The sequence below is a fragment of the Saimiri boliviensis genome, chromosome 9 (assembly GCF_048565385.1).
Source record: "Saimiri boliviensis isolate mSaiBol1 chromosome 9, mSaiBol1.pri, whole genome shotgun sequence".
In the NCBI taxonomy this organism is placed as follows: Eukaryota; Metazoa; Chordata; class Mammalia; order Primates; family Cebidae; genus Saimiri; species Saimiri boliviensis.
The window spans coordinates 62,088,607-62,111,723 of NC_133457.1; the positions used below are offsets into that span (position 1 = coordinate 62,088,607).

A 23,117-nucleotide genomic window follows, 5' to 3' on the forward strand; every position below is an offset into this window, starting at 1 on the left:
GATGGGATTCCTGCATGTAAACCACAATACTCAGGGTAGTGAAGGCTGAGGGTGCTAAAGAGAGTAAAGCTGGCAATGGTGGGAGCAGTGCACCCTGTGCCGTGCCATCCACTGGGAATGACTCTGGACAGCTGCTCTGTCCTGTTCTTGAGGCCAAGGTGCTCCAGGTGGGTGACAGTAGAACACACACAAGTGTCCTTGCTGGGCCTTCCGCTTCTGTATAGGAAAACACTACTGCCAAAAGATGAGAGATTGAAGAGAATGAGCTCTCTAAATGCCCAAGGGCTGGCATACCCTGCACAAGTGGGCAGGAGTGATAGGCTCTGAGAAAGCAGTGCAGGCATTTGCTGTTGACCTTGGTGCCTGAGTCCTCGGTGGAAAGGGCGCTAGCTGGAATCGGAAAACCCAGGTCTATGTCTCAACCCTGCTCCAAATCAGTTCTGTGACCCGGGGCAAGTTGTATCTCTGGGCCTCAGTTTGCCCTCCCGGAATTTGCTAAAGTACTGAGGTGCTAGCTCAGAGCTTGGGATGCTGTTAGCTCCCGTGTCTGTTCATTCTTCCTGGAAGGCTGGACTCTTGGGGCAGAGAGAATGTGAGGAGAACAATGGCTCTTGGCTAAGAACGGTCAGGTCAAAGTGTGTATGTGTTGGTGGACAGAGGGAACAGCCACAGAGGCTCAGAAGGCCCTCTCCCTTTCCCCAGCAGGCCTCAAAGAACCCAAACAGCATTCTGAATGCTTAACACTGACTGCAGGGAACTGAAGTCAGTGTCTAAGGCACCTAGAAAAACAGTTTCTTCCTCAGGATGAATTTTTAGAAAATGAACTATCCCTAAAGATGCACTCCCTTGACTGGGGAGGTAGATAGTAGGTACATGGGTGCTTATCCAGTGGCTGGATACGCAGGGATGCCTGTAAGGCATGCTAGTGGGATGATCATGACAAAGCCCCACCTTGGGCGAACGCCCTGTGCAGAAAATGGCACAGCAGACCTAACTGCTGCCCTTTGAAAGGTCTGCTTACTGAGTCTGACTCCCACCACCCCCAGAACTGACTAATGTGGCTCACAGTGCCTAAGGGGCTTGTATAAACAAGGTGGTGTATGCTGAAAACTGCTTTTTTTTCTGTGACTCTGGAACTTTGGTATGTGCTAGGCAGAAGATACCCATATGACCAGCCCCTAGTAGAAACTCTGAGCTCTGAGTCTCTGAAGAGCTCCCCAGATTGGCATATTTCACACAGCAAGTTGTCACAACTCATTGCTAGGAAATGAAGCCTACTGTGTGTGGCTCTGGAAGGAGCCCTGGAAGCTTACACCCGATATCCCCTGCACTTGGCATCATGGGCCTTTCCCTTTGCTGATTGTGCTTGGTATGACTTTGCTATAATAATCAGAGCCATGACTCCAGCTTCATGCTGAGTCCTGTAGCCCTCTTAATGAATGACCAAACCTGACAGTTCTGGTTTTGGGGTACCCCAGATACACATCCTCCATCCTGGACTTCCAGACAAGTCCAGGACACCAAAGCCACTGCTACTGAACTGGGCCCAGCATTCAGGTCATGAAGGGAAGTTACTGACCCTTGTGCTGAATTCCATTCTTCTCTTGCAACCTCCACAGCCCCACTCTAAGGAGCCTTATGAGTTGAGGAGTCAGATTCGGGGGTGGATCTCTCAGGTGGTTCTACTGGACAGTGCTGATAAAGACGGCAGCAGGATCACCTGTCACATTTCTGAGCCTCTTTAATTTCGAAGGGTAAGATCAGATGCTTTGCTTGCTAAGACTCAGCTGTCCTGCTCACCTGACACGAGCAAACACAGGCATCACAGAACCAAGACTGGAGGGTACTCAAAACCATGCAACAGCTTACAGAACCACTCTGCATCAGGCAGAAAGGGACCATACACGACTTTCCCAAAAGGGGTGACTGAGGCCCAGCTGGGTTATGTAAATGTGTTTACCACCCATGGGATACACATGTCTGTCACCACTCTTTTCTCACGTGTCCATCTCTGTCCTACAGCAGATCATGAGGCTCCTACGTAGTGCGGCATGAAGGTGCTCAGGGTTGAATGGACGTGACTCGCCCGGCATTCCACAGCTCGTTAGGAACAGGAGATGGATTTGATTCCAGACCTCCTGCCTTCCAGGGCAACATTCCTTGTTGGGAAAGTCCCAGTACATGGTACAGACAAAACTCCTTACTGTCCAAACCGTGCATGCTTGGGAGCATCCAGATTGGAAAGAATGTGCATGAGGCGGGCCCTCGAGAACACCACCAGCTGGGAGTCCTAGACTAGGCTTTTTTTCTCTGTCCCTTGATTTCTGAATCTCTGAAGGCACAGAAAGCTTCGTCCTGGCCAACATCAGTCAGCTGACCACGGGAACCAGCTCCAAGATTTACCCGCTTACTCTCTGAGTAGAGACTGGAAATAAACAATGAAACACCAGCAGGTAAGAGAAATGCTTTAACTTTATAAAAAATGTGATCATACAGCAAGATATGATTAAGGTTTTCTTTTTTTTCTGTCAAGTAAAAAAAAAAACACCTGGAATTTAAAAAATTAGAAACATAATCTAAGAAAATTTAGAAACAAGCATTTCAAGGAAATGATTTGGAAAGACAAGGAAGAGAAAGAAAACAATGAGCAGCAAAAGAAGCAGCAACGTGAGGGGAAAGCTGGTTCTGCTGTCAATCAAAGACCAGTGTGCACCTGGTCTTCCACACCAGGCTGAGCTGAGGGGTGGGGTAAGGGTGGGCAGTAACAATCAGGGGCATGAAGGCTTCCCAGGTGGGATCACACTGACGGCTGCTGGCTCAGTGTGGGGAGAAGGTAAGCCACGACGTCCTGCGAACAGGCCCAGACCCACCCTCTTATAGGGCCTGCCAGCCACGTGGCAGTGACACGAGTTGGCTCAACTGGCTTCCTCCTCTGTCCACTTGCTCTAACCTGCAGCTCGGCAGGTCACTGTCCTACAGTGATTAATTCAGCAAGCAGAAAGTCATCAGAATGTCAACCTAAGCTAGGATGGCAAACTCACCAGGGTGAACCAACAAAACTAGAGTAGGCTGTGTACAAAACACTTTTTGGAATGTCTGGACCATGGCCAAGGCAGAATGAGGACCACTTTGGAGAGGCAGCTGGGACTGCTCCCAGCAACATTCCCCAGCCTTTCCCTCTAGGAAAGGAACATGCAAAGAACACTGGGTGAATTCTTGACTACATTCTGAGGTAGTCTAACTGTGACTTGCACAGGTAGCTAAGAATGGGTCACAAAAAACAGAGGCAGGTGAGGCAGAAAAGATGCCACAGAGAGAAAAGGCTAGCATCTCTAACAGAAGAAACTACACTACAAGTAGGCCCAGAGATGACTAGCATGTGTCCTGGTGGCCAGTGGTAGGCCCCGCCCTGGGCACACACAGCTCTCACAGCACACGTGATGCTGCAGCAGTGCAGCCGGAGATGAGGGAATCCATAAAGAGGTTTACCGGCCCAGAGCAGCAGCGACTCTGAGGTTAGGAATGTCTGTCTTAACACCTAGTCCTCTGCTACCAACGGAGGTCGTGATGGGGATAGCCAGATGGCCCAGGGACCATGGAGTGAGGAGTCCCAACACTCCCTTCAGCTACAGCTCCTCTACCTGAACTTGTTTGTGGGGAGAACTAGTACTGCTACACTCTACCTGGAAACACTTCAGAGGTCCTTGCAGGTGAGGGAGCAGTCAGAACCTCAGCCACTGAAAGAGAAGTAATGAGAACAAAAAGCAATGGTGTTGTTAGACTCCCCTACTTTTTAAAATGCTAATTCACATTCTTTTTGTCTTCTGCCCCAGCACTCAGGATTCTAAGTCAGAATGGAATGTTCCGAAGGACGAGGAGGCAGCAGCAGTGTGGACATTAGTACTTTTTCTGCTTTCCACATTTCCGAGAACGCCTTCTAGGACGAAGCTCACCAAAGTCTTCAACTTCATTTTCATAATCATCTTCCTGAACGATTCCTGTTAAAAAAAAAAAAAAAGAAAAGAAAGAAAAAGAAGAAGAAGAAAGAAAGAAAGAAAGAGAAAGAAAGAAAGTACAGAATGATGACTTTTTTTTCCCCCACTCCACTGTGAAATATAGCATCCTAGTAAAACCATCTCTGTAATCGTTGGTTTAAATTAATGAAATAAAGCTTTCTGCCAGGGTGCCAGAGAAAGAGAGATTTCCTTTGAATACTGATGTTGCTTCCCAAGAAGAATCAAAGTAAACACACTTCTCCAGAATTATGTTCTTTTATAGGCTGGTTCCTCTGGCCCTATTTTAGAGGCCTTTTAAATAACAAAGAAATCAGGCAAAACAAACTCAACCATACACTTGAATTGGTACACCAATTATCTTCCTTTTGAAATAATCACAAAATCCTAGACCCCAGAAGGGACTAAATGCTAAAGATTTTTTATCGCCCAGACATTTGTGCCAAGTCCCTTCAAGTTTTCCCCAACTCTGGGGTCTGGATTTTCCAGGGGCATCTGGGATTTATGAAATACTCAGAGCAAAAAGGAATATGGTCTGGTGGCTGGAATAGGCAAAAGGAAAGACATTCTGGACCACATGTAACTTGGCAAGATCATTCTGACTGCCAGGAGAGAAAGCAATTCATTCTACACAAGCTTTTAACCCTGTGTAGGAAGCAGCATGCAAGTTTCCCCAGTGATTGTTTGTTTTATTCAGAAACATATCCCCAGGCCCAGAACAGCACTAATATATACTAGAAACTCCGTAATTGTCCATCGGCTTAAATGACTGACTGACACAGGAAAACATTTCTCAAGGAATAGCTTCCCAACGCTTCATCCATCCTTGGAAGTCACTGTATTGCGTATGTGCAGTGACTGAGCGTCATCAGTAATAGTTCCTGAGCAGCAAGAGGTTTATGGCAACTAACCCGTGCCCAGAATAATGGCCCTCACAGTCAGATGGAAGGAAAACTCCGATATTAGTTTGCTAGTAATTTGAGTCACTGGAAGTGACGCTACTAGACAGTCAGAGTCCACTATTGACATCACTGGGCTGCTCCACTTCAGATTCCCCCTGGGAGCCAGCAGTAATAAGAACCACAGGACCCAAAGTGTTACCTGTCCCCAGAATCAAGGACTCCTTACCTTCCTCCTTTAAGCGGACCTCCGTTTTCATCAGCCAGTCTCGTGCAGCCCTGACTGACAGGATCAGAATGTTGGCCAGCTGAGTCATCGCCTCCTCCGCTACAGAAACCGAAGAACAGGGCTCTGAGTAAAGATGCCATTGAAGGGACTAGAACGCCAATTACCAGAGCCAAAGCCCACACATCCCAAGAGCTGCTCTCTGTGCTTTCCCTGAAAAGAGCCCTCTTTACGGGGAAAGGGACCTTCCAGAGCTGCCTTCTGCTGCCACAAGCATAAACTACAGGCTAGCCTGACACCATTACTGTATGTCTATACAGACTGCCACACAACTGCAAACCTTTCTAAGACACTTGTGTCCAAAATGTCATTAAACCCTAAACTGGAAAGAGTATCTGAAATATGGAATGTTTTTAAATATGCAATTTCACTAAGTTTATACATAACTTCCACTTATTGTTGCTAAGAAGTAGCCAGTAAGAAAGCCAGGGAACTGTAATCCCAGCACCTTGGGAGGCCGAGGTGGGAAGATCACCTGAGGTCAGGAATTTGAGACCAGCTTGGCCAACATGGTAAAACCCCGTCGCTACTAAAAATACAAAAATTAGCCATGTATGGTGGTGGATGCCTGTAATCCCAGCTACTTGAGAGGCTGAGGCAGGAGAATTGCTTGAACCCAAGAAGTGGAGTTTGCAGTGAGCCAAGATCACACATCAGCCTGGGCGATACACTGAGACTCTGTCTTGCAAAAAAAAAAAAAAAAAAAAAAAAGCCAGGGAAAATGTGATTCTAGAATAACATAAGAATTCTATTAAAGACTCACATTGGGTATAACTTAAGGACCCTCCTAAAAGAAAGAGAACAGCTACACACTTCCAGATCTTACTCAGGGGATGCATGGGTCAGGAGAACCTTAATGAGTTTTCTCAACACTCTAAACATTCTCTCTATATGTTCTCCACAGAATTAGCAAACTGTTTTCTAATCTGGAGTACCTGGGGTAACTATCCCAAGTCAAGGATAATCACAAACTTTTAACTGGGGGAGGGGTGATCCAAACAACAAGGTTTGCTATAACCTTAGAACGTACATTCCTCATTTGTATTTCTTCTAAGGCCAAGATTCCACCATCCCCAAGTCAGAAGCCACTACAAGGGACTTAACCCCAAGAAATGTCCTCAGAGCCCAGGTCTAACCCCACCTGGGTTCCCATCTCTGCATGCCCTTACCGCCAGTCCAGGCCTTCCGCCTGTAGAGGTCCTCCACCATATCTGAAACCCTCTTGATGTGCTCCTGGACCTTCCTCTGCAGCATGTGGCTGTGCTCCTTGGAGCCCACGTGACTGTGGATCCATACGCTTTGCTCGATGTCCTGCACCACCAGCTTGCCTTCATCGATGGCGGGGTCCACCTTCTCCTGGAAAAATTCTGAGTATTTCTGATAGGCCACTTGCTGCCTCTGGTGGTGTTCTAGACGGATGTGCTGCTCGTACGACTCACTGTTCCTCTCCTGACACTCCTCCCCTTCCAGCTCAGCCCTGGAAAGGACAGCCACCTCCGAAGCTACCCCCTCAAATGCTTTGCTGGAGCTGAAATAGTTCTCTGGGCCACGGGTAAACTTCACTCCACACAGGTCACACTGCGTCCTATCCACATCCGCCTTTTTGAAGTTCCCAGCCCCGGGCTCCCTGGCCTCCTCCCTGACACGCTCCATCTGGGTCCCCACTCTTCTCCTCCAACTGATACACAGAGATACCACCAGGCATGCCCTCCTCAACTTCCGTTGGATGGAGGCCTTACGTTGCTTTTGGGAAAGGATGGTGGCCAGGACGTGGTCTCGGTCTTCTAACGCCAGTTCATCCATCTCAACCTGGCCAAATTCACACTCAGGTTCAGCAAAGTAGTCCACGGGGTCCAAACAGAGCAGGCGGTTTAGTCTGACCTCTTCATAATAGAGGCCACGGACCATGGACCCTTTGGTATGCACAGGATCCCACCGCCACTCACAGTCCATCAGGTACTCTTCATCCCGCTCAAAGAGCAGGTCCTGCAGCGCCTCAGCCACGGACTTCACGTTGACTGCCATCAACACCCGCCTCACCACCTTCAGGAGCCTCTCAGGAACCTGACCAGGGCAGGCCCTGCTCATGAGCTGCAGCCTTGACTCGATCTCCTGGAAGTGACCGTACAGGAGAGGCTTGCAGTACGGCTGCAGGACCTCCTCAGCGTTCACTAGCATCACCAAGCACAGCACCAGCGTCCGCTCAGCCTCGCCCGAGACCACATAGTCTATTTCACTGAAGGCATCAAGCAGGACGTTGAAGTTCACATTCTCACAGCCACACAGCACCTTGGCAAGGTAGGAGAGGTGGAACCGGAAATCCTGAATGGCTCTTGTCACGTCCTTCGGTTTGTAATCCTGAATGATGGAGAACACATCCCCAAGCTCCTTATCCTTCTTGCTGAACAGGAACTCCCAGTAGTGTAAGAGGGCAATGTAGCTCTTGGGGAGGCACAGAATGACGTTCTTCCAGAGGCGGGCCAGCACCACCCCACAGTGGATGAACTGGAACTCCAGGAGGGCCACTGTGTTTCCAATGCTGGGGATGAGCGGTTCTTTGCACCTCTTGATGAGGACATTCATGAAACGGAAAAAGAGCCACTTGTAGTCTTCTGGATTCCTGTGCACATAGAATTGATCAATGCAATTCTCCAGCAGCCGGATGAAGCACAGGTAGGTCTTGTCCATATTTTCATCATCCTTGTTGGGTGCCAGCATGCCAGATTTCCCTTCCACTCCTTTTATCCTGCTGCCTCTCCCCCGGCCCCTTTCGTCTTTTTCAGACTGTAGAGCTTTGAGTTCCCTGTTGTAATTGTCCTCCTCCTGGTGGAGCAGCTTTTCAAACTCCTCCGGGTAGCTGGAAGAGAGAAGGAAAGCTTGCATGGCACTCAGCCACAGGTCTGTGGATTCCCGGCGGCTGCGTGCGCTTTCGTTTTCAAACAGAAAGTGGATGTACTCTTTCAAAGCAAATCTGTAGGACCGAAAGGATTTATAATTTGGTTGGAGGATTTCTTTGCATGCCATGGGGTTTTCTGACAACACTCTCTGATGGAAATGTTTAGGGAAAAGGACATCCAGAATGGATCTGCAATACGTATCTGCAGACAAAATATAATCAATTTCTTTAAGTTCTTCTGCTAAGATTTTAGGGAATACTTTTTTGGCTTCCAAAAGCAACCCATTGATTGCCACCAAGTTCATTTTTGACTGAACTAAACACTTGGCTTCACAACGCCGCAGAGGCCTGTGAAAATGTTCACAGTTTTCATCTTCACATTTTAAGCCTACAATAAACCTCATGCAGACTCCTCGGTAGGTCTTCCCAAGTAGGCTCCGTGTGATCTGACACAGCCTGCCCAAAAGGTGTTTGTTTAGGGCTAATTTTACTTGTTCAGTCATTATCAAAAAATGATCTTTTGTTTTCTTCTCTCTCAAGTTCAAATCCAGGTCAAAAATTATTCTTAATATGGGCCCTGGGTCGTTCTGGGCAATCTGGCAATACTTGGCATCCACCTGGGAAATCCCAAAAAACTCAAAGCAAGATTTGACCATTTCCTTCTCAGCATTGTTGGTCACTCGTTTGAGGGCCCTGACCAGATTGAGGAGGATTTCCAAGCCCCCTGGAGCCAGGGCCAGAACCTTCTCAGACTCAGCCTCACACTGGCTGGCTGCTTCGTAGAGTGCTTCCACCACTCCAGCCGAGTGGTTAAGTGTGTCAAACTTGAGGAAGGCAACTCTGAGCTTCTGAAAGTCTCTCAGGATTATGCCTTGCAGGAAGTGGGCCTCGGCAATGCCAGACAACTGGCCGGTTTGATAGCAGAGATCAAGTGCCTCTCTCAGAATGTCCTTGGTGTGCTCTATGTCGGAATCCCTGGCCACGTTGAGACGGGCAGCCCCCAGCAGACATGAGGCCTGGAAGTCCTTGTCTGCAGTGAGCCTGGCAGCCTCCAGGAGGCAGCCATGTTGCTTCATCAGCAGGGCAGCCTCTTCTCTCCTACCTTCCCTGTTCAGCAGGTCTGCAGCCTCTGCTAAGCGTTTCCGAGATTTCAGGAACACCAGCTGGTCTTCTATGTCCAGCTTTGAGAGGACAGCCATCATTTCCTTCATCTTATTTGCACTCAGATACTTTGCTGCAGCTTCCAAGTAAAATTGACTGGCAGAATAGGAGAGCTTGGAAATGGGAAGGGTCTTGGTCTTTAGCATTTCTTCATACCTACAAAGACAAAGGACGCAAATGTCAAGTTGGCATCACCCAATCAATAGAAAATTTCCTCCAAAATACAGCACGGAGCAACTTAAATAAAACTCCCATATGCAGAAATTACAAAATAAAACCTAAACTTCTCAAGCATTCAAGTATTTTTAGAAAGGCCTTATTTTACACTATTATCAGTATAATAACAGTAAATAAACTATGCTTCAATCAGGAACTGATGTGCTTAATTAATGAAATATAGTGAGGGTGTAACTCAAACAAGTGGGAGTGAAATCTGAAAGTCAATCTATAGGGCAAATGTTATATATAGCCAAAATTATCCTTGAAAAACATCTCTTCAGTTCTAATAAAAGCACCATCATCATTTGGGTCTACAACTCTGTTCAGTTTGATATGTGATTAATGAAAAAAGGATGAAATGAGGGCTGAACACGCATCAACACTACACCATCAGTCTTCCCCTTATTACCCAACTTGTGATTCTTCTCTTTTAGTAGGTGTGCATTAGTTGGGTTCCTGTGAGATTAATGAAGCTCTGAAGGACTCCCCTTTATTCTGCTGATGGAAGTCAGAAAATGTCGTTACATACACACTCATAACATACCCCCATCCTCCTCAGCCCCCTCTCCTTGTGGCACTGTGTCAAAGTTTATAAAGAGACTGGAAAACACAAAATCCTGCTCTGAAGGAGCTGCTGACCCAGCACTGAGGCCACCGCTTAAGTGGAAGGAGAGCAACGTGGTCAAGCCATGTCAGAAGCAGCAAGATAGCACCACCCAGAGCAGGCTACCCCCAGAGAGAAGTGGGAGGGAGGGAGAAAGGGAGAGAATAAAACCACCTACTTTTCCACTGCAATAGCAGCTTCTTCAAAAAGCTCCTCTTGGCAGTACATTTTGAGTGCTAGATCAAATTCCTGAATCTGCTCAAAGCATCTGAAAGCATCTTTGTAGCACTGGCATCGCTTATAGAAATAGGCAGCATCTCTTATCTAGGATGGAGTAAAATTTTACTTTTATTTAGCGTATTCACAATTAACTTTCTAATCTTAAACCAACACCACGAATAATAAAGAGGATAATCACGTCTGCTTTTGTTAGAATCCAGTTAAAAGCCCTATAACATAGGTAATATTAGGAAAACCAATTATTTAAAGGGAGAAAAATAAAGTTAAATCCCAACCTCACACCCTACACTAAGGTAAGCCCCAGGTAGACCAAAGATCTAAGTGTGGAAATTATTGCATGAAAATATATGAGAATCTCTTTGTGACCTTGAGGGAAGGAGTCTTCACATGACTTCCAAAAATAATGTAATCAACAAAATCCAAAACACAAATTTCAGGAGAAAAACTGATGGATTTAACTACATAAAAACTGCTCAACAAAAGACATAGGAAATAAACTAAATCAAAAAATAATAATAATAACATCTAGATCAGTACTGTCCAATAGAAGTTTCTGTGAAAATGAAAATGTATTGTTTCTGTGCTATCCAATCTGGTCATTTCAGATCTGAATACTGAGCCTTTAAAATGCAGGCAACACTGGCCAGGCGCGGTGGCTCAAGCCTGTAATCCCAGCACTTTGGGAGGCCGAGGTGGGTGGATCACGAGGTCAAGAGATCAAGACCATCCTGGTCAACATGGTGAAACCCCGTCTCTACTAAAAACACAAAACATTAGCTGGGCATGGTGGCGCGTGCCTGTAATCCCAGCTACTCAGGAGGCTGAGGCAGGAGAATTGCCTGAACCCAGGAGGTGGAGGTGGCAGTGAGCCGAGATCGCGCCATTGCACTCCAGCCTGGGTAACAAGAGCGAAACTCCGTCTCAAAAAAAAAAAAAAAAAAAAAATGCAGGCAACACAACCAATGAACTGAACTTTTAATTTAATTTAACTTTAATTATTTTAAAGTTAAAGAGTCCCACATGGCTAATAGCTACTGTACTAGCCTGGGCCTGTCTAGACAAAAAGAATGTTTTTAACACCAAGAAAAAGACTTTCCTAGAAACAGAACAGAAAGCTAGGAAAAGGATATAAACTGGCAGCTTACTGTTGGGTAAACTTGAATGACTAACATAAATTAAAGTGCTCAACTTTACTGACAATCAGAAGAATACAAGTTAAAGCCCCTTGAAATACATCCACCAGGTTTGAAAAATTAGAAAATCAGAACCTGCTGACTGTGGTCAAGAATGTGGGGTATGCAGAACCCTCGTCCACAAAGTGTAATGGCCATTCCAGAACACAAAGGGGCCGTACTTAGTGAAGTGAAGCATGTGCATACCCTAGGTCAGCAAGCCTGCTTCTGGAAACACATCTCAAGAAAGTATCTCACAGAACTTTCAGAAGACATGCTGTGCCAAGATGCTGTGTGTGGAACCAAAGCCAGGAGGCAGTGGCAACCTGGAAGTGCATCACTAGGGAAATGAATTTGTCAATACAGTGGATGCCCACTCTGGAACACACAGCTGTCAGAAGCATGGCCACAACTAATACTATATAGCAGAGAAAAAAGGTAAAACACAGAGCAAGAGGTCTTCTAGATAAGTCTAAAGTACGTATGTATAGAAGATATCAGTATTCATTCTTCAATAAGGCATGCATTTGAGCGCATATATATATATATATATATATATATATATATATATACATATACATATATATAGCCAATAAGAAAAGAATGAGAATGGAGACTAGCTGTGAAGAAGAGGATGAATGAAATAAAATGCAATGAGTGGGCCCCATACGCACCAATGGCGGGCTTGCCATGAACAGAAGAGTTTACTAGACTCTTCTTCCTATCACAGTTCCCATCCCGTTCATCAGCTAATCCCATCTGCTCAGTTTTCTTAACATTTCCCAGGTCATTGCTCCCATCCCACCACCTGCACCACCACCATGGTAGTCCAGGCCCTATCATTTCAGCCTAAGCTGATGCTAGACTCTAACTGGCCTTTCTGCTTCAGCTCTTGCTGCCCTATAGACGTCTTCACAGAGCATCCAGATAATTAGCTTCACGTCACTCTTCCCATCAAAGCCTTCCACTGGCTCCCCATCATGCTTGAACAAAGCCCAGTCCTTGCCACAGTCACCAAGGCCCTACTGATCTGACCCTGCCACTTTCTCTTACTCATTTACCATTTCTTGTGGTCATCTCACCCAAATTGACTGGCAGGATTCAAATCAATCAACTTGGCAGCAGCTTTCTTCTGGATCCTCAGGCCACATCACCTCCCTTTTTCCAGTCCCCAGATGCATTGTACCCATGGGATGAAATGTTTATGCAGGTGCCACAAGAGTGAAAGCTTTCCATTCAGGGATTCCTATGCCTTGCCTGCTTCTTGCCCCCAGAGAGCAGCACTGTGTCCCTGTTCCAGTCCCATCTTCCATATCCTAAGAAGTCACATCCCATAATAAACATGGAACAGGCTAGGCATCATCAGAACGGCCTTATCCTCTCCTTTGCACTGACTTGGGGCCACACTTCCAACTTCCCAGTAGATCCCACTCCTACCCCTTGCAATGCCCAGGGTGCTCTGAGGATCCCAGGAGTCACCATATTTCACATACAGACAAGGAAACCCCCTTTCCTACTGAAGGGTAGTAACAACTGGTAGGGGGAAATGAAATGGTCCACAGCTCCCTAAGCACAGTTTCCTTGGCTACCTGTGGTAAGGGACCAAATTATTTTAAATTTCCAATCCATCACAGCTGACATGTTAAAAAATGAATTGATGAGAAAATTATCACCACTTGGATGTCAAAGCAATGCCAAAAAATTTCTAACTGCTTACTTTCATCTTCCGTGTTAATCTTGCTACAGACAAATAATAGTTTGTGGCCTGCTGACCAATCTGTGAGTAGCTGTGTTTCCGAAACAGAGCTTTCTGCAATGCCGGAAATGTTCTGTAACAACAGCACTTGTGATGTGGCTATGAAGTCTGAGGACGTGAATTTTTAATGTTATTACGTTTTAAATAATTTAAATTGTAAATTACATAGCCACATGTGACTGCTGAATTGGACAGTTCAGATCTAGCGTGATTACTAGGATTACAGGAGAAACTTCCATGTAAATGCCAGGCCACTCAGCCAAGCTGACTGAAGACTAGGAACACAGAGAAAGAAAAGAGGTATTCTAAAACCCTTCTGTCCCTTTGGCTTGAGCATTTGGCTTCCCAGTGGTTAATATTAGGTCTCGAATATTAACACAGACATGAACACACACACACACACACACACACACACACACACACACGCGTGCATGCACACAGTCTTCAGAGCCTCCTAAAAGTCTGCACAAGTAGAGAAAGTAGGGTTTCCGTAGAGTCGCAGGGCCAGAGTCTACCTCCTTAGAAGACTGCAGCCTCTTCCTGCTATGAGTAGAGGTTGAGCGGCCCACCCCCTCAATCTGCTCAAGTGAAGCCCAGTTTTCCCTGGAGCGGCCACGGACTAGAAGCCATACCTTTCCCAGCCTCTCGCACAGCTGGGCGGAGAGCTGGAACTCCTTGGCGTAGCTCAGACACTTAAGGGACAGCGTTGGCTCATTGCACTCCAAATAGGTTTTAGCCAATTCCAAATATTCCAACTGCTTTTCCCTAGGGAAAGGAAATAATAATAATATTTCCACAGAATGCTGACCCAACACCAATATTTAACCTGCTGCTCTCACTGGAGCAAACCAGAAATGAACCCATGACTCTTACTTGGGGCTGAGTTTCTTGGATTTCATGCTCAGGGCAGTGTCATGGGCCAGAGCCAACTTCTCCTTCTCAAATGCACCTCCTTTCTGGTAACACTTGGCTGCAACCTGGAACAAGCAAAAAATTTTATTCCCAGGAAGGTAATGGAGGTAACAGACAGAACAAGAGTTAAAGCATGCATTTTAAGTTTGTACTGACAAAACATGAAGTCTTGCTCCAGCCCAATCTGAGAGGGAAGATGCAGGTATTCTAAAGAAAGTAGCCTTGGCGGATAAAACCCAGCAGTACTCACACTCAATGGTATCTTTTGGAAGTACCCATCGGAAAGGTGCAGAATACATATTTTTACAAGCTACCACAGTAACACCCTTATTTAATCTTCCAACAGCCACAGCAAGAAGTCTCATCCTTCTCACTATATACAGTTGCTACTTGAGCCACGGAGCAACTGGCCCAAATTTACCCAGTGGCTCTTCTGGGCTCTGACCCAGTTGGTAAGTACAACGGCTACTCTGCAGTGTTGGCAGAACAGCTGGAGTAGACATACTAGAGGTAGAAATGGAGACAGAGATGGTATCACAACACATCCAGATCCCGGGGGCATACGCATCTGTGTTATCAAATCTAATCCTCTGACTATAAGACAGGCAAACAAATGTCACAGAAGAGTCAGGCTTCACCCTGATCGTTGCCAGCAGAAAACTGCTTTTCTAAAACAGGGTTACCGCTGCCATGTCTCAAAGCACAGGATACATGGGCAAGAAGTTCACATTCTGCCCAGCACGTAGACATCAGGTCTCAGTGTTGGCAAGGGAGGCGTAAGTGGCACTTGCTGATAAAGTGGACAGGATGACCACTCTCTCCTTCATGCTCTTTGCGTGGGCCTCCTTTCGATCCCGTGACCTGTGCCATCCCCCTTCCCATTGCAGGGCCTTTGCACACACTGTTCCTTCTCGCTTAAGTGCTCATCTGTCCTTTCCCTGTCTTGTTAACTTCATTTATTCTACAGGTTTCGGTTCAAGGCTCTGTTCCTCAAAGAAGGCTTCCCAAATCTCTATTCCCAGGACGGTTGGTTCTGGGGACAACTGGTCTCTCATCTGTGACACCTGCAGCAGCTGGAGCTGTGCACTGGTCTATGTGCCTGTCTTGTTCACCATCAGGTTCCTGGGATCTAAACATAACACTTAGCCCATAACTCAACAGGTATTTATTGAATGAATGAATCTTCTGTGGTAGTTCTGAAACATTCATTGACATGCAGCCAAAAACTCAATAAACCAATAAACTCAATAAACTTCACTGAGTCCTGAAGTCCTTTAGCAGGGTCAAAATAAAGTCAGGTGAGGAGAAGGCTTTTAATAACATTCTCATCTGTGCCGGCTGCCCTAAAAAGATTTTAGATTCAAATATTCAAAAGGTATTTTTAAAGGGAGAAATCATCTTTATCCCTTTAAAAATACCTTTTGAATATTTGAATTGCTTTAAAATATCCATGGGAAACATACATGGGCAACACCAACAGCACTCTGAAGGGAATAAGGGGTAAGATTTTACACAGATTTCCAATTGCCTACCCATACCTGTTGCTCATATTATCCTTCCCTTCCCTCCCTTCCACCCACCCCCTGACCCACCAAAAAAAAAAAAATTTCTTGGTTTCATAACAGCAGCCAAGTGTTCAGTATTTCTTTCCAATTCTAACAAGAACGGGCAATGAATAAAACTGTGGTGATCAGTCAACTTCTACAGCTAAACAGTACATACTTGTGAAAATACTTTCTAGACATAACCAAAGCTATAATAGTGTAAGCTCTGTTTTTTTACTCCATATGATACGTTGCCAGGGTGGCCACAGTTCTTCACTCCTCCCTGTATCCTTCCACACCCCCTTACAAGTGTCACTCCCATCAAGAGTACTGCCTATTTGCCCTCCCATCTGGTCTCGGCTGAGACTTGGCTTTGGCAACAGAATTCGGCGGAAGTGGCACTGGGCCAGTTCCAAGGCCAGGCCTCAGGGGGCCTTGTGTGCTTCTGTTCACTTCCTTTGAACCCTGCTCAGGCATCATGTGAACAAACCCAGACTAGCCTGCTAGGAAAGAAAATGGGATTCAAGAACCCCGATATCTCCTTTCCCCCAAGCTAAGAGCCAGCCAACCCCCAGGGGCAGACCTGCTCAGCTGACTGCAGACACATGAGGTGCTCAGCTGAGACCACAGCCACTCAGCTGAACTCAACACTGCTAATCCATAGAACTGTGAGCCACATAAATGACTTGTGTTAAGCTACTATGTCTCAGGATTGTTGTGCAGCAAGAAGTATCTGATAAACTCCAGATGTAAGTTATATGCTACAGACTTAAAGCAATTTCCCTGGCACAACAGACACAGGGAAGAGATGGAATGAGACTCGGCCCATGCTGACTTTGTTGAACTGCAGAACCAACCCTAAGATCTGATTTCTTGTTATTAGATTAAAACAAAACAAAACACTCTTTTAGTAGGGTGTTTAAAACTTGCAGGTGAAATCATCACCACCATTTCAAGGGAGCCACACATCCCAGCCATGGTGCCTCACCTGAGACCCTGTGACGTACAGGAATGCTGACTTTGGGAAAAGCAATGCGGCTCTTTAATCTGGTTTCAAAGTCTCAAGAGGTCTGCTGCAGAGAAAACACTTCCTGGAAGAAGACTGCTCAGGACCACTAATATGGCTTGTATCTGGGAATTGGTCAGTGTACTCTAATAATAAAGCTTAACCTATATTCACCAGACTCAGATTGGCAATGAAATCTGCTCGATCAATTTGAAAAAAACAAATGACAGATTAATCTGTTACTGCTTTAAAATGCAGTATGATGACAGCAAAGCTTTCAGGCATAGAGTACAGGAGGGAAAGGAAATATATAGAAGGGGCCAGGCCCAGTGGCTCACACCTGGAATCCCAGCACTTTGGGAGGCCGAGGAGGGTGGATCACCTGAGGTCGAGAGTTTGACACTAGCCTGACCAACATGGAGAAACCCCATCTCTACTAAAAATACAAAATTAGCTGGGCATGGTGGCACATGCCTGTAATCCCAGCTACTGGGGAGGCTGAGGCAGGAGAATCACTTAAACCCAGAAGCGGGAGGTTGCGGTGAACCAAGATAGTGCCATTGCACTCCAGCCTGGGCAACAAAAGCAAAACTCCATCTCAAAAAAAAAAAAAAAAGAGAGAGAGAGAGAAAATATATAGAAGGATTCCTGGGTGGGGCAAAGGCCACAGCCCTCCATGGATCTATCAGCACATCCTGGCACTTGGCCAAAATGAACAGTTGTCATCCCTGTGCTGGCCAGGAAAGGAACAGGACCGGAAGCTCTCCTCATCTTGAGGTGACCTGATGTTTCAGAGCACACGGCACGAGCATGGTCACCCTCATCCCGTCCTGGTGACAGACACAATGGGAAACCTGCCTGTGTGGTCAGACGAGGGCACCGGTGACAAGGACCCCCCATCCCCTGGCTCCCAGTCCAGCCCCTTACCTTCCAGCACTGGTGCTTGGCGTAGTAATCTCCCTGGGCAATCCACTCCGCAGGAGTTGAGGTCTTAACGAACATGCTATCATCAAAGTCTAAATGAAAAAGAAAAGTGTGGTTGCTTCTCTGGGCTTCCATGCACTTAAAACTGTTTTTATGGGCTGAACTGTGGCCCCCACCCCCCCCACCAACCAAGTTCTCTTGTTAAAGTCCTACCTCCCAATACCTCAGAATGTGACTGCATTTGGAGAGAGCCAGGGCCTTTAACGAGGTGACTAGATTAAAATGAGGCCGTTAGGGTGGGCCCTCATCCAATCGGACTGGTGTCCTTAGAGGAAATTGGAACACAGGGAGACTCGAGGGGCAAGACCATGCGAGGACACAGAGTGGCTGTCTCCAAGCCAAGGAGAGAGGCCTCAGAAGAAACCAACCCTGCCAACACCTTGATCTTGGAGAACTGTGAGAAAATGCATCTCTGTTGTTGAGGCCATCTAGTTTACAGTATTCTACTATGGCAGCCAGCACAGACTAAAACCTGTGTTGCCTTTCTAGTATTCACGTAAGATATACTTTAACTTACCAAACCACATCTGTGAGGGTATTGCAAGGAGGAGGGAGAGGGGAGAAAGGGTGTGGTTTGATTTTTAAGTTTTGATTGACTGTCCTTTTCTATGGGTACAAATCAGAAGGCAGATAGAAATTAAAAATTCCTCCTTGGAAACCCAAAGTCAAATAGCTCTTAGTAAGCTCCCAGGCCAGGGCTTTAGCAAGAAAAAAGGTGGCAAAATTTTATTTCTAAATGTGCAAACTTTGCCCTCATCACATTCCTACTGGTGGACAGAGACCATTGCAATGGCCTGCTGCCCATCCCGTTATCCTCACTAGCCTGTAGGTGACTATTTCAGCACACCACACCCGCCACCTGCCTCCCCCAGAGTATCACTGACAATGGGTGACAATCCCTGCAGGTTCTGAGCCACAGCTTCATGAAGCACACAAAATACAGTGAATACCAGGGCAATACTGGCAGCCAAATTAGAGCTGAAGGAATCAGAGACACCTTGGCCAAAGGATATTAACCGAGGGAGTGAGGCGCACAGGCCAGATTTGCTTAGAAGGTGCAAAAACACACGTTAAGCCTCACAGCCAGATCCCTCCCTGCTCTCCCTCTGCTGGTGCTATGTAGCACTGCAGTGATGACTTCTCAGCATCTTGTTCTGACTCCGTATGTGCTGTTATGAATGCCCCACTGACATTTAATTCCCACAGCAAAAAAAAACCCATCCCATATTATCCCAGAACAGGGCCAGTGAACTCTGCAGATGCCATGGAAAAGAGACAATTGCATAGTCACTATGCCCAATCCAAGCACAATAGAACAGATGCTCTAAAAGACTTTACTATGTACAATGTAAAATGTGTTATTAAGACTGAACTTTTTCTTGTATTCTTTATGCTACAAAAACATAAAATCATTCGTAACCCATTTTCATTTTGAATTTTCAAATTTTTAAAAAAATCAGGCCGGGCGCGGTGGCTCACGCCTGTAATCCCAGCACTTTGGGAGGCTGAGGCGGGTGGATCACGAGGTCAAGAGATCGAGACCATCCTGGTCAACATGGTGAAACCCCGTCTCTACTGAAAATACAAAAATTAGCCGGGCATGGTGGCGCATGCCTGTAATCCCAGCTACTCAGGAGGCTGAGGCAGGAGAATTGCCTGAACCCAGGAGGCGGAGGTTGCGGTGAGCCGAGATCGCGCCATTGCACTCCAGCCTGGGTAACAAGAGCGAAACTCCGTCTCAAAAAAAAAAAAAAAAAAAAAAATCACCTATCTTATATGATCTCTCTTTATTTTTTTGAGATTGGGTCTTGCTCTGTCACCCAGGCTGGAGTACAGTAGCGTGATCTTGGCTCACTGCAACCTGCACCTTTCATGTTCAAGCGATTCTCCTGCCTCGGCCTCCCAAGTAGCTGGGACTACAGGTGCGCACCACCACACCTGGCTAATTTTTGTTATTTTTAGTAGAGATGGGATTTCACCATGTTGGTCAGGCTGGTCTCGAACTCCTGACCTCAGGTGATCCACCCCCTTTGGCCTCCCAAGGTGCTGGGATTACAGGCATGAGCCACCACATCTGGCCATATCATCTCTTACAGTGGGTCCCAGAACATACCTGGGGAATTCAGGGGAATGAGTCACAGGCGGATTGAGAAGGACCATTACTAGGTCAATCCACTCATTTTCCTTTGGGAGAGAAAGTGGGACCTGAACAAGGTCATGTCATTACACAGGTAGAGAGTTTTTATGAGAACCTATGTTTTCTTTTTTACCTCCTAGCCTTTGACTTTTCCCATCACAACAGTCAAGTCTTAGGATAAGAAATCTAATCCTAGTCCCCAACTGGGCCATCAGTAATAACCAGAAATAGCCTCCAAAGTGGCTGAGGAATGCCCAGGAGAAACCTCTTTCCAGCAGCCAAACTCTGCTCCTTGCCCTAAACTTACAGAAATTAACAATGGCCTTGAGGAGGCAACTTGACAACTAACCCTCAAGAAAGACAACAACTTTCTCCGTCATGAAGGGCTGATTATGTCTCTTCTGTTATCCTATCAGGAGAACTTTCACTTTGTTAGGTAGTCTTTGCAAATTATGAAAAAAAAATACAAAAATTTAAAAAAAAAAAACCTGCAAACAGCACAGAGATACAAAGGTAAAAAGTAAAAGGTGTCCATACCTACTCAATAGCCCCATGCCCACCAGTCTTAGCACCAGAGGCAATCACTATAAACAGTTTTGCATCAGAAATAATAGGTGTATACATGAATTTATATGCATGCTATCTCTCTAGACTCTTGCTATCTAAACCCTTGTTACCCACAATCAGGAACTAAATACAGGTAAGTTTTCTGATTATTTCCTTACTGTCGCAGCTCTTGGTTCTTACTATCTGAACTAAGAGTTCCTACTGTCTGAACTCTTAGTTTCCTTGTTTTGTGAAACGCAGAAACCAAACAGATTCAGACAACCTGTTGCCATAGTAGCTGAACTCTCACAAGCCCAGTTCTTGATAAACAAACTCAGGAACTGAATTGGGTTTGATGGTTAAAGACACTTCAATAGGTGTTTGTATATTATATAATTACACATGCATAAACATTCTGTTGATATATACTGATATACATAAATGGTTTTTATATTTGCATAATATAAAGTTACTTAAAAATTATATCATTCTACCCATACTGTTTTAAATTTTTCTTTCACATAATACATCTTGAACATCTTTCCATATCAGTAAATGACAATCCACCACCTTATTCTTTTTCATGGTTGCATAGTAGTCCCCTGAAAGAAATGCATTTAACCTTTCCGTCATTGGTGGACACTTAGATTGTTTTTCGTTTCTTATAATTACAGACAGGGCTGTGATGAGCATACCTACGCAGGTATTTTGAGATTTTGAACAAAAATATCTCAGATATATTCCTAGACGTAAAACCGTTGGGTCAAAAGTATGTACAATCTTTATTTTTATAGATATTGTTAATCAACTGTACAAATACTCATAGTACTTTGTATTCTCCCAAAAGGGCATATTTCCTCTAGCCCTGTCCATAATCCCCACTTTTAAAGGACAAATAAAAGACCTTCCCTGAAGGCGTTAACCTTCCCAATCCCACTAGAGCCACACTTTCCCACACAACTTGGCAAATGAGTAACAACTTTCATTTCTCAGAAGACTGTGCAAAACAGAGAAAGCACTTTCAAAAAGCTACACCTTTTATTCCTGACCATAAGAACGGTTGAAAGAAACATGATTCCTCCAACAGTGAGAGTATTTTAACAGGAGCTTACCTTTATTTTCATCTGTCTTTACAACTTGGACAAAATCTCTCCTAATGAAATATTTGAACGCGGGAGCCCGTTTCTCTCGGTTTTCATCAAAGATCCAGAGGTTGACCCGAGCCCGTGTGATGGCGGTGTACAGCTGCTTCAGCTCTCCATTGAGGAGCTAAAGATAACATTGAGGACAAAGACGAGGAGCCATTTGTCTATAGCTACAATGTGACACACTTCAATGGGCTTATTCTGATTTTGGAAAAATACAAAAACTAAATTTTAGAGAAGGATAGCACAGCCGAGAGCAAGATGCCAGGAGCTCACTACGGCCACAGCACAGGGAAGTGAGGCTCCAGTGAGGCCATGAGAAACTCCACCCCTTTCCCAGCTAAGCAGGACGTGAGCATGCCATCTGTATAGGACGACCTTTGAATCGGCCAGAAGTTTTCTTGTTTTGTTTTGTTTTTTTCCTGTTTTTGCTATAATTATTTTAAGTGTTAATTCTGAAATAATTCTAGATTCACTGGAAGTTACAAAGAGTACAGACAGATCCCATGTACTCAATTTACCCCAATGGTTACCTCTTACACAATTGCTGATTTATTTTTAAAAAATTAAACCAGTCATACCCTTCTGTTATGACTATCACTAGCACTGAATTACTCCAAACCTACCCTATGATTGCATCAGAATTTCTGATAGAACAAAGCTGAGTTCAGAGGTGAACTAGAAAGTACAACCCTCCTCCTTCTGCTTCAGACAGTGCCCACCCATCAAGCCCAGCTCTCTACTGAGAAAAAGGAAATTTGCCAAAACCGAGATTCCTTATCCTCCCTTTACTATCCTCCATTCCCTGTCGCTGAGGAAAACCAGCCAAGTGCAAGCTCCATTTTTCCTCTCATCTTCTCTCCCAGGCCTTGGTTACTGGTTCCATGTCAGATATGTGTGTTGACAAATGGCAGAAATTCACCTTGTACATTTCTGGATTCACCACGAGAGATCGACCCTGAGAAGAGCTTGGTTTGTCCAGGGGTACTTCAACCAATGGCCGGTTTTCCTCTCTGGAGTCAGTTGATGTAGGTGTGAATGAGGAAATGATCTTCCATTCCTTATAAGCCTGAACAACAACAAAAAATTGAAGACTAACAGAATATGCTTTTGAACTATACACACAGCCTCCCTGAGCTTCATGGAAAATTAAGGCTCATCGGGGTACCAGGCCTTCAACCTCAGCTTTGAGGAAGAGTCCATCCTGTGATCTTAGAATGGATAGGAGGGAGACTAGCTTGCGCAGGCAGAAACCAGGGAAGTTGTGAAAATTCCCCACACGTTAGACCAAGATAGCTAAGAAGCCAGGCACACATGACCCCTTAAGAATGCTAAGGGCTCAGGGATTTATTCTCATTGAAAGAATTTCTACAATCAGCATGGACAGCGGAATCCTCACCCCTTCTCACAACATGGTTAAGAGACGCCACTTAGGGTCAGCAGTTAAGACACATATGGCAGAATGTTCTAACTAAATTATTTAACTGAGGAGGAAGAAAAGCCAGGGCTATGGTGTGCAAGGTAGACTCTCAGATTGGACAGAACAAATTGGTATCTCAGTTCTTCCACTTATTGATTTTGCAATCTTGGACACATT

The 23,117-nt window shown here is 45.5% G+C and overlaps 1 protein-coding gene across 4 annotated transcripts in view; it reads right to left on the reverse strand.

Annotated features, from left to right (window-relative positions):
- Positions 1 to 2,454: 2,454 nt before the first annotated feature.
- TRANK1 (tetratricopeptide repeat and ankyrin repeat containing 1) overlaps positions 2,455 to 23,117 on the reverse strand; it is a 127,083-nt gene continuing 106,420 nt past the window's right edge. For all 4 annotated transcript variants that reach the window (XM_039461848.2, XM_039461849.2, XM_074406001.1 and 1 more), the window contains 9 exons: positions 22,443 to 22,589; positions 21,488 to 21,644; positions 17,636 to 17,724; positions 14,120 to 14,223; positions 13,879 to 14,011; positions 10,257 to 10,402; positions 6,368 to 9,411; positions 5,142 to 5,240; positions 2,455 to 3,998 (listed from right to left, as the gene is read on the reverse strand). In XM_039461848.2, coding sequence (XP_039317782.2) covers positions 3,898 to 3,998; positions 5,142 to 5,240; positions 6,368 to 9,411; positions 10,257 to 10,402; positions 13,879 to 14,011; positions 14,120 to 14,223; positions 17,636 to 17,724; positions 21,488 to 21,644; positions 22,443 to 22,589 — 4,020 coding nt within the window. In that variant the 3' untranslated portion in view covers positions 2,455 to 3,897. The remainder of the gene's footprint in view (positions 3,999 to 5,141; positions 5,241 to 6,367; positions 9,412 to 10,256; positions 10,403 to 13,878; positions 14,012 to 14,119; positions 14,224 to 17,635; positions 17,725 to 21,487; positions 21,645 to 22,442; positions 22,590 to 23,117) is intronic.